Raw genomic sequence first — 12,525 nt, forward strand, 5'->3', positions numbered from 1 at the left:
AAACAGTTGTGTCACTATATTCATGCTTACTTGCCCCAGGCACTTCCATACTTTTGCTGGTATGCCATTAGGGCTGAAAGCTTTCTTATTTTTCATGTTGCTTCTGCAACTTCTTCTGTGATTGGTTATAGTGGATTCTCTTCAAAGAAATTTCTCTACCATTCCTTAATCTGGTTCTCATTGATTAATGCATTTTCACTTTTATCTTCGATTTTGATCTCACCAATGTCTTTAGTTTTCTTATTGTGGGACTTTGCCAGTTTATGTATTTCTTTCTCATCCTTCCTCATTTCAAGATGGGCATATAAGCCTTCCAGGGCCTTAGCATTAGTAGCTGCTGCCTCTTTATTCGCTATCTTTTTTGGCTTTTTTATATTCCTGAAAATCCTACTTTTGGAGCATTGCTTACTAAAGTTTAAAACACTTTTTCTTTTCCTTCATGGCCTCTCAAACTTCACCACCTGATCTCATTGAGGAAAAAAGCTCCTGCTTTTGTTTTCCCAAGAAGGGTCTTTGCACATTCTTGTATTTTGCTTGCAATATGATTGCATCATTGATTTTTATTTTCTCTTAAATTCTTCTAAAGTGATCTTCTCCAGCACTTTTATTTTAAATTCCTTACTAACTTTGTTAGTTCCACCACTTGATTTTTTATACTGCTTTGGACCGTTTTCTTCTCATGTACTATATATATTGACAGTCAACAACCAGCATTCTATGTTGAGTTGGAATGCTTTCCTCTGGGATGACCTTACAGTTTCTGATGTTTTTCAGCTCACCTTGGTTTAGCAAGAAATAATCTATCTGCACCCTCATACTGCCACTCTTATAGGTAATCAAATGTTTTTCCTTATTAGTGAAAAATGTATTAATGATGACCAAGTCATAGGCCTGGGCATACTGTAAGATAGGAACAAGGAAGGGGAAACTATGTCTATATCCACGGTGGCTATGATACCTTTTAAAGCATTTGCCGTCTCTCCCCACATGATCATTAAGGTCAGCTCTAATTATGACTCTTTTGTTACTACTTTCGGTACAACAGTGTCCATTTTTTCCCAGAGATCTTTTTTTTCCTTGTACATCGCATTCCACTTGGGGTGCATATGTACATATAATATTTAGGGGGCCATTTTTGAAGAGCTACCCTCATCAAAATTAACCTGTCACTTAACCTAACCACAACCACTACACATTCCTGCATCACTTTGTCTAAGGGCAAGTCTATACTGCCCGCCCCACGGTTCAGACTTGTTCATGGAAAATAGGTCCATCAATGGCTATTAGCCAGGATGGACAGGGATTGCTGTTTGACATAAGCTGGGAATGGCCAATGGGATGGATCATTTGATGATTACCTCTTCTGTGCCTGGTATTGGCCACTGTCCGAAGACAGGATACTGGGCTAGATGGACCATTGGTCTGGCCTAGTGTGGTCGTTCTTATGTTCTAGACTACAGAAGTGTGAATAGCAGTGTGCACTAAAGTGCTGTGCTGTAACTCCCCCATGTGGATGCTGCAGGCATTAACTGAAAGGTTCCTACTTAGCATTAATGTAGTCCTGTTTGAAGAGGACAATCTGACCTGCGGAGCAGTGTATACATGCTCTAAAACTATACTAATTACATTTCTTTTATTCAATATGACATAGTATAGTAGCTTATAGCTTTCTCCAATGTCTTTTATCTTCACTCCCTTCAATTTGGTTTCTTGAATGCAGGCAATCTATATTTTCCTTTTCATCAATGTCTGAGCCAGCTCTGCACTCTGTCCAGTTAATGTTCTCCTATTTCAAGATATCAGTTTCACTTTCTGGATTCTCTTCTTTGACCACATCCATCCAGAATGATGCAGTAGCTCTCAGACAAGAATGATAAGCTTTCCCTAGTTCAAATAAAGGGCTCATATGAAGGACTCATTTCTTTAGACTTCTTTGGCAAATTAGTTACTTCCCTTAATATCCTAGTATGCATGTCATTTACACTAGTTGATTTGCACTCTCTCAACTGCTCTTCATTACCAGTTTTTTAGAGGGTCTTCTTCTCTATTGGTTGATCATGCTTCTCTATAATTTTGCCTATTAAAGATATGCTAAAACAAATAAAAAATCAGCACCTCACCCTCTTCTGAGTCACATTAATTTAATCCTCCTTGTGTATTACTGGGCCTTCTTTCCCCCAGTACTATATTCCTCTTGATTTATAAAACCTTTCTTATTTCCCATTTTTAAATTTAATAATTTAAAAAGTCTTTGGCACATAAGGACTGGATCCTGGCTCTCTCATTTCCCACGTAAGTGCTTTAACTGTCAGGCTACAGAATCAGTCTCATGCTTGTTCTCTCTCTGTCTCTCCTGACCAATGATAATTTCATTATTTATCCACAGTTGGAACAGCTTGAAAAGAAGAGACCAAGGGAGCCGCCCCATATCAGAATTTCCCATAGCCAAGGGCTAAGCACTGAAATAATTCAAGTGCCAAGTGCATGCAGGTGCCCACAGTGTTCAAGGGCAGCTAAGCAGGGGTGTTGTGAATACCAGAGGGGCCTGATACTGGGATTTAGGCACTGAAAGTAGCAATTAGGCACCAAAATCCTTTTGTGAACCTAGCCCTAGGATTATAACTCAAGAAGAGTTTTCAAGCTAATTACATTTTCCAAAATTATCTCTTCAAATTGACATCATTTGGAACATTAGAGTTCCTTTCATCTCATCACTGCAAAATGTTTTAAAAGCATTAACCAATTATGTCACTCAACACTCTCATGACATACAATAGATATTATATTATCCTTATTTTAAAGATGAGGGAACAGAGGCAGTAAGATTTTAATAGCCACATTTAAAAAAACACCCAGCTTTAGATATCTTGGGCCTTATTCTCAGAGAAGCTGACATTCACAACTGCAACTGACCTCAACTGGAGTGTAGTCTCATGGTAGGTAACCAAAAATGTAAGCATTCAAAACCAGGGGCCACTTTTAAAAAATTTGGGCCTTATTGATGTGCCCATAGTTGCACAGAAAATCTGAAACAAGGTGGGAATAACACCCCCAAGTCCTGATTTCCAGTATATGTAATAGACGTGCTCCCTCCTAGTTTTCATTTCCACGTATTCCAGCTGCATTCCATGTATTACAGCTGGAGACTAAAAATTCATTCCTAACCATCAAGTTCAAAACTGCACATAACTTAGAGGCTTTTCTTTATCTTAGCTCCTGATCCTCCATCAGGAACTGACAGGTTAGAATTGTGCACTCATGCAACATCCCAGTTTAATGGGAATCCCTAGACATGCATGGTCCAGATCCCCAATTGGTAATTGTTTTGGTCAAGTTTAGATCCAAGAGAAATTTCTTGAACGGCATTGAGGATTTCTTTAAAATCCACTTCTTCCTGTCGCTGTTCTTGTTTGGCCTCCTGATTATCCTGCAAATCTATTTTGACTGCTGATGAGATGGGAAAAAAGAGAAGTGTTTGGTAATAACTTTGAGGCTAATCCTGCAAGTGGGATTTCACTGGAAATTAATTCAGTCACTACTGGAACTGTCAGCATGGACCTCTTTTTTCCACTCTCCTCTGGCTCTGGCTGAGCATTAGTTTCTTTCTTTTTAAAAAAAAAGAACATGCCGTGGCATGTTCCCTTCAGGTCAAAACCAGGAATCCTACTATAGCCAGCAAACTCTTCTTCAGATATTTCTGCACAGCAATTAGCTTCCAACAGACTATTCTTATAAATTCTCTCTCCAACTCCCCAATGTCCTTCCACTCAAGCAGTACTCAGATTGCCTTAAACTTTGCTTACCTTCTGGAACTAAAAAGAACGACAAGTGCCTCACAGACTCATGGACCTGTAGCATGTCTGGCAGGTTCACGGGAAGTGGGAATGCAGAAAGGTTGTTTGAAGGAGGTAGACTGTGAGGAAGCGGCAACAGCTCAACATACCTGAGAGAGACCTACTGTATTTTCAATAACAGTTAATGTGGTTTACCTTCAGCAGGCTGCTGTCTTTCTCCACCAGTCTGTACTCACGTTACCAATTCAAAATGCAGAGGCCACAGTCACAAAAAGAAGTGACTTAGGTAAGGCAGGTGGCGTACAGGGAGACGACAGTCTTTCAGAGCTATCCCTCAATAGCTACAGCACTGTTAACCACTTGGTTCTGGACAATTTAGGGGTCTACTTATGCAAAAATTCACAGTTGCTAACTCTAGCCCTAAAATCACAATTATCAGCCATAACCAATGTGCTGCAGGGGGAAATTACAATAACACTTTCAATGTGACCTTCTGCAAAAAAAAAAAAAAAAAGAATCTTCCTTAGGATGGAAAAAAAGATAAAAGAGGGGGACAAAGAGGAAAATCGCTAAAATTGAATTTTAAAAAAGAGGTTCTTCTGTATCTCTGGTCTAGATCTTTGCACCCAGCACAGAGACAATATTTATTACATAACTGCTCACTTCGGCAATGTCATGTGACTAGCAGTTGAACTTTCACTGCAAATAATTGATCGATTAGTCATCTTACATAATACTTCAAAACTGAATGTAATTTTAATTGTACTGTAATATAGGGTATCACAGATGAGTTCAGAGGGAGACAAGACCAAATGTTTGGTTTAGAAGTCTCAACACATGACTGGGAGCACCAGGATGACTTTCTGAATTCTACTCCTTACTCTAACTAACTGCTTTTGTGGTCTTGAACAAGATTCTTAATCTCTCTGCCTCGGTTTCCCTCTCTATAAAATGGAGTCAATACTACTACTTCACAAGGTGTTGGGGTATTCATTAGTTAATTTGTACTAAGCACTATTAACTTTTTCTACCTATCAAGGTTCTTCAATCTAGAAACAAATAAAATAAACATGGTCATGAATAATATCGGATAATGCTGAGTAGACCATAGTATAATGTTTGCATAGTTCTTCCTGCTCCTGAGTTTGAATACAAAAGAAAATATAAGATATTGAAATTTAAAAGCAACATGTCTGTTTGAAAACATGCTTGTTCCACAACTCAATGTGTTGTAACGTGTGTAAATGTGACACAATCAGACCTTAATTCTCAAATGAGATGGGACTAGGATTGGATGTATCAAAAATTTACACTGCAGTGGTAGTTAAAGTATCTGTATGCACCAAAAATAAAACCAAATGACAAATCAAGAGAATGTCTAGCAAACCTGACATGCTGTTTTAAAAGTATTAACACAGGTATGTTATGGTTAAGGTATGAGAGGATTCCCTACATTCCCTTAGTCTGTTGTGAAATATGAGACCGAGGGTGAAATGTGTTAGTGGGAAGTGTAGTTCTCTAGCATGACTGCACTTTTGAAAGCATGTTATTGGTTTCATAGAACATTTTTTGCTACATTTCTATAACTAATGATCAATGAGTTCCAAATTCTGTTATAATGGACAGTCACACAGTCCAAGTCTTCCTCAGATTTTTTTTTTTTGTAATGGCCATATACCAATTTCCTTACAGGATCTACCTGTTTTCTCCCTCTAATCGTTTTAGTACTACAATCACAGATGGGGCAGACAGTGACAGAGTTCTAGCTGTAGCACCATGTAGCACAGAGAAGGCTGGAGCCTTAATTGGAGTCAATTAACCTATTTCTAAAGGGGATTATTGAGACTTGGTGGTAACTGTTGGGATTCTGAAGTAATTGGCTCAGTCACTGGGAGGATGTATCCTTGGAGGAACAGGAAGCAGGGAAGCTCAGACGGTGATCTCCATGGAGGACAGAAGCTGCGTGAAAGGCTCCTCCTTCTGTATACCTGTGCTATGCTTTGTCCTGTTTGGAAACAGAGAACTAAAGGATTTTGTGGTGGAAAAGAAACAGACTGTGTTTTGTGACTGAGGGTATGTCTACACTGCAATAAAAGACCCGTGACATGACCACGTCTGGCCCAGGTCAACTGACTCAGGCTCATGGAACTCAATCTTTGGGGCTATAAAATTGCAGTGTAGACATTCAGGCTTAGGCTGGAGCCTGGTCTCTGAGACCCCATGAGAGGGGAGGGTCCCAAAGCCCGGGTTCCAGCCCAAGCCTGAACATCTACATTGCAGCAGACCCGGCTTTGAGACTCGGTGCTGGGAGTGGGGGTTGTTAATCCCAATGTAGAGTGCCTGACAGACCATGGAAACAGGTTAGGCAATGCTGCTCACCAGGTAGCGAAAGGAGTGCCCTATGACGTAGACGAGTGTTTGAAGATTATAATTTGAGGATTATGGCTACGCTGCATTAAAAGAATGCTATATGATTTACTCAGGATAAAGCTTTGCAATTAATATTAATATTCCTGTTAATCAGCAGAAAAAGAAATTGCAAATTAAAAGATAAAATAAAATTAAAATGTTGAATGCGTTACTGGGGCTGCCAACAAAAAAACAAAACCTTGTGCATTTTTCTTTGAAAAATATGAATGCTTACAGGTAAATATTTTTCAGTGTTTCAAAGTATGCCTCTGGTAAATGAAACCCCAATATATATTTAAAATGGGGGAAAGCAGAAACGCTACAATTTTGCTCTCTAGCTATACTCATTTAGCATGTAGCAAGTAAATTATTCTTTATTCACTTAGGCATTTAGAATGATATTTAGGAAAGTGCTGTGAGAAAATTAAGATTATACAATCATAGAATCATAGAAGATTAGGGTTGGAAGGGATCTCAGGAGATTATCTAGTGAGTCCAACCCCCTGCTCAAAGCAGGACCAACCGCAACTAAATCATCCCAGCCAGGGCTTTGTCAAGCGGCACCTTAAAAACTTCTGAGGGAGATTCCACCACATTTCTACATAACCCATTCCAGTGCTTTACCACCCTCCTAGTGAAAAAGCTTTTCCTAATATCCAACCTCAACCACCCCCACTGCAACTTCAGACTATTGCTCCTAGTTCTGTCATCTACTACCACTGAGGACAGCCTAGCTCCATCCTCCCTGAAACCCCCTTTCAGGTAGTTAAAGGCTGCTATCAAATCCCTCCTCATACTTTCTACAAGCCCAGTTTCCTCAGCCTCTCCTCCGTAAGTCATGTGCTCCAGCCCCCTAATCATTTTTGTTGTCCTCCACTGGAATCTCTCCAATTTGTCCACATCCTTTCTGTAGTGAGGGGCACAAAACCAGACACAATACTCCAAATGTGGCCTCACTGGTGCCGAATAGAGGGGAATAATCACTTCCCTCGATCTGCTGGCAATACTCCTACTAATGCAGCCCAATATACCATCCTCTATGAAGAATGAAGTCATTTTAAAGTCCATGGCTTGAGTTTTCTGTTACTTATTTTGGCATAAAGTAGGTGTAACTTCACTGAAACCAATGCAATTACAGTAGGGTAAGTGAGAAGAGGACCAGACGTGATATGTTTTTTATATCTATTCATTGCAGCTTTTCAGACTAATGCTGTGAATACATTAATATCTGCATTATGACAAAATATTGCAATCAGCAAATCATGTTAGAGATTAAAAAGAAAAAGATAGCTTTAATATATTTTTAAAAAAATAGATAAGCCTGCTATTAGCTGCAGAAACTGACTCCTATGGTTAAACAAGCAGTTCCAGTCTTCAGTTGGTTGTGGTATCTCAATATAGAATTTAAAAATGTGCAGCTCATGAATTTGCTATAATGTGGTAAAAAAAATCACTAAACACCAGACATTGGTTAACAAAATGCAGTAAGCCTATATTTTACTCTGAGTATGGTAAATGTTCTGAAATGCAGTTCAATAAATATGCAGCTAATTTTTTTATGATAAGTTCTTAAATATCAGATTACTCAGTATAAAGGAATGTGTTTTTATATTTTGATTGATAAACTTTTTTTATACTAACGTTAAAACAGTACATCTCTCAAACTGAAATCTGCTTATTGATAAGAGCAAATTCTCCTCCTGTATATTCACTTCCCTCTTAAATTTATGACTGGGATTTTTTTTTTTTTTTTTTTTTTTAAGGTCTGTGAGAAGAAGGAGGAAAGTTAAAAAAGAGAACATTATAAAGAAAGTGACAGAAGAGAGAGAAAATGAGGAGGAAGAGGGGTGGAATAGAAAGAATATGTATTTTCACATATATATATATATATATAATTAATTTATTTATTTGACTTCCAAAAAAACATTTGCAAGTCAAAATATTTTCTTGTGATTTTAACAACTAGATTAGCTGCAAAAATAAGTGGGCTATAACTTACCTTTTTACTCCTATTGCACTGTAGCAAAGTAGCTATTCTCAGTAGCCAGATGGACTCTGTTAAGAAGTCATTCTTCCAACAGAGCAACATTTTTGTTTACATTTTGCATTGCTTATTATGTATATCAAGGTTTTAGGGTTAGAAGCTTCACTGTGGCACACAGACCAGACATGCATTATCCCTAGCAATATGTCTCTGAGTGGGCTACCAGGAAAAGAAAAGTTGATAGGGAGCATGCTACCATCCTGTCACATAGCCACCCGTAACCTCCCTGTGACAACTATGCCTGAGAGTGTTTAATCCTCTCCTACCACAGAAAAATCCCTAGAAGAGGAAAAGTTACTGTTAAAAGTTTCCAGATTGTGGCTATGGAAACAGCACTACATTCTGTTCTCCTTAGGAAGAAGCAGGGACTGAGCCTTAAAACTTCAAGATATGCTGGCCCTGTGGTCCATACACTGGGGTGGCCATGGAGAGTGCCTGGCCTTGTGCCTTCTTTTCAGTCTCCCCAACTGCTAAGAGCATGGTCCAGTCACAGCCACGCTGCCATTCTCTCTTTAACCGCATAGTTCCTCCCTATCTGAGAGTCACAAACAGAGAGGCTAATACTGCATGGAGGAGCATTCACTTACACAGTTATCTGCAAGAGAGGTTAAAAGTGGCTGCTGAAGGGCACCATAACACATCAGGTAATGTAATATACTTAGATTTCTGTAATATACCAATGTAATACACTAAAAATTTTTATTTAATGCTGTATAACATCCTGATTTTGAAATGAGAATACTGTGTATGGATTAAGAACTGGCTGACTGACCAATATCTCCAAAAAGAAGTTGTTAAAGGGGATTCATCATCAAATGGGGATGTTTCTAGAGGGGTTCTGCAGGGATCAGTACTAAGCCCGATACCATTCAACAGGTTTACCAATGATCTGGCAGTAAATATAAAAATCGCTTGCTGATAAAATTTACAGATGACACAAAGATTAGTGGAGTGATAAATAACAATGAGGACAGGGCAGTCATAGTAGAGCAAACTGAATCGCTTGGGAAGAAAGGCCTGTTCAAAGAAAACATGTTTTAATACAGCCAATTGGAAAGTCATGCATCTAGGGACAAGGAATGCAGGCCAGACCTACAGAATGGGGGAAACATACCCTGAAAAAGCAGTGAGAGGCTAAGAGCATCAGTCTAAATAGGATTTACAGGTCATAGTAGACAAGCAACTGAACATTTGCTCCAGGTGTGACAAACGGGATCCTTGTATAAACAGAGGTGTAGTGAATAAGAGTAGGGAGGTAACTTTACCTCTGCATACAGCATTGGTGAAACTCATACTGGAATAATGCATACAGTTCTGGTGTCGGCATTTTAATAAGGATGTTGAAAAACTGGAGAGGATTCAGAAAAGAGATAGGAAAATGATTCTAGGGCTGAAGACAATGCCTTACTGGGAGAGAATTAGAGAGCTCGATCTGTTCAGTGTATCAAAAAAAAATGACTTGATTAAAAGTGTACAAACTCCTTAATGGGAAGAAAATACTTGGTACTATAGGGCTATCTAATCTAGGGGAGAAAGACATAACAAGAACCAATGGCTGGAAGCTGAAGCAAGACAGATTCAAATTAGAAATCAGACACAAAATTTTAACATTGATTAAACACTGGCACGAACTACCAAGGAAGTGGTGGGTCCGCCATTTCTTAACATCTTCAAAGCAAGACTGGACGCCTTTCTGGAAGATATGCTTTAATCAAACACAACTTATTGGGCTCAGCTATAGGAGCAGTTGTGTGAAATGTAATGGTCTGTGATATGCAGGAGGTCACACTAAATGATCTAATGGTCCCTCTGGCCTTAATCTGTAAGACTCTATGAAGACTGCCTAGCACCAATCCCTTTTGGGATGGCCTTTGTAATGCTGTTTCTGCAAAGCTATACCAATGGCTACATAAGGTGTGTGCCAAAGGGTGGGAGTAAAGCTCACAGTCATCACCAATCTCCTCCTTAAGTTTAAAAAAAAATAACCAAGAATCAAATGTGTCTGGACCTTAAGATGGCAAAACCAGCATCCAATACCATGACATTTATGCTTGTTCTGAAATAGTATTTTGCTTACTACATACTATGGTAATTGTACCCCATATATACAAAAATTGGAGAGACAGAAAGACACAGAGCGATAAAGAGACAGCATTTTACCCCAGACTCTTTTTGTCAGGAATGATGTGCACTTGCTGATCTCTGAAGTCATCTAGCCATAAATTCCCAATATGAAAAAAAATTGCCTACCTGAAATTTTTATTTGAGCTACTTCTCCATCTCCTCCTTCACTGTGTGCTCGAACCTCAACAACGTATTCGCCATCATTGGGGACTGGCACCTCTATTGAATGTGTACCAGTTGAATACAATATGCCCTCATGGTGGCCATCTGGTCTATACAGTACCTTGTAAAGCCATAAATAAGTACAGTTATTGAAATGTCATGTTGCAGCTGATACCACAGTTACATCCTTCCCATGTTTTAATTAACAAGTTTAGGGTGCTAATTTTATGTGTACATGGCTTAATTTTAAGTAAAAACTAAATAAAATGTATTGCTCTGCAGCTTGCTATACTGTAAAAATGAAGCGTGGAGAAAGCAGATATTTTCTCTTTTATTTAATACCATCTCCTTTTAAAGTAAATTGTCCATATTGGTTGAAGTTAAGACTTGAATGATTGAGGATAATACTTTCAGCTCAGCAAAGAAAACAAAACACACCACACATCTTACCATATACTGTAACATAAATTATTTAAGAACATCCTTATAAGGTTGCACAATTATTATTTTTATTAATATGTTTCAGAGCAGGCAAATTATTATAAATATGAAATTAGTATGTGACTTATCAGACATATGGAAATGATCTCTGCTCATTTTCAATGATTCACAAGAAGCTATTCAATCCATCAAAGACTTGTGTAGCATATAACACTAACTATATTACTGCCAAATAAATAACAACCCTAAATAAATAACACCACTACATTTTAATGGTTTCAGCATACTGATGGCTATAACTAACCCCTTTCCTATAATTTGTAGATGTGCTTGCACTGCAGTTGCATGTACCATGATGGGTCATCCCTTTAAGGACAGCTCTAGACACATTGGTTCTATTACTGTCTTTGACCTTTAAGGACAGGTATTCTGGAGGTTGTAGTTCTCAGAGGGAGGATCAGAACTGTAGGCTGGTAGTAATTCATGCTGGGAAAGAGGGCAAAAATAGAAAAGAGCTTAATTTGTTGGAAGATATTATCTACTACCAATGTATCCTGTAAGAGACATGTCACTGTGGGAGCAGTCAGTTCTGTTGTATGTCTAAAGTGGTGATTCTCAGCCTTTTCCATACTTTGTCTCCACATTACAACAACATTTTAGGACCTCTCTCATTTACCATAAAAACGAAACGTGGCCATTACCCGCCCTCCAAAACCATTGGGGGACAAGGGAGTTGTGACCTCTAAGTTGGGAACCTGTGGTCTAAAGGATGCAAGCGCATTAGAGCTGGAGTAGGTACCAAAGATAAAGAGTGACTATAAAATATACTGAGTGCAGGTTATGTCAGTTAGAAGCTATTTTTATAGATCATACTTTGTATCCTTGAACTGCAGATTCATTTGACATTGGCTTGACATGGTCCCAGGTGATGATGTAACTTGAACCAGACCTGACTGAACTGATAATTCTTGGACGTTGGCTTGGAGCTGAAAAATAAACACATACCATTTTGTGTGCAGAAACATGAAGCTTCACAAACCTTCATTTACATTTGAATGAGCCTTCTAAAAAGGAAGATTATGGCTGGCCTTTATGTGAATGCGGGCCAGTCTCTCTTCTGGAATGCAGCTCCATGGCTCCAGCTATGCATTTTTGCATGGCTTGAACAACGGGCTCCCTGTGGGTTTGGCATTTATGTGTTGCCAGAACAGAAGTGGCCAATTTCTACCCTTTACTGTGGAACTGGGCTTGTGTTTTCTTCGCAGGCAAATGTGTCCAAAACCTCCCAGAATTTAGTTTAATTATACTGATTCATTTAATTTAAATATGTAAATAATTATATAAAGGCATTTCTATAGCACTTATTTCTGTGGTATTCAGAGTGCCTTCCTGCACAAAGTGTAATTATAGTTAGATTAGTAGCCATGTAAAATGGAATCTTCTTATTCAACACATATGCTCCCTGCAGGTCTGAGTCAGATAGTATACTGCCTATCTTATTGATAAAGCCCACATGTTAATCTCACGTTTTTTAGGCCATGAAAGCACATT

At 38.7% G+C, this 12,525-nt stretch overlaps 1 protein-coding gene across 1 annotated transcript in view; it reads right to left on the reverse strand.

Annotated features, from left to right (window-relative positions):
- CNTN1 (contactin 1) overlaps window positions 1-12,525 on the reverse strand; it is a 238,637-nt gene that overhangs the window by 34,193 nt on the left and 191,919 nt on the right. The window contains exons 21-22 of the mRNA XM_067564200.1: window positions 11,848-11,960; window positions 10,498-10,654 (exon numbers count right to left, since the gene is read on the reverse strand). Coding sequence (XP_067420301.1) covers window positions 10,498-10,654; window positions 11,848-11,960 — 270 coding nt within the window. The remainder of the gene's footprint in view (window positions 1-10,497; window positions 10,655-11,847; window positions 11,961-12,525) is intronic.

Source organism: Emydura macquarii, unplaced genomic scaffold (assembly GCF_026122565.2).
Source record: "Emydura macquarii macquarii isolate MOO-44397 ecotype Brisbane River unplaced genomic scaffold, CSIRO-AGI_Emac_v2 contig_2636, whole genome shotgun sequence".
Taxonomy (NCBI): Eukaryota; Metazoa; Chordata; order Testudines; family Chelidae; genus Emydura; species Emydura macquarii.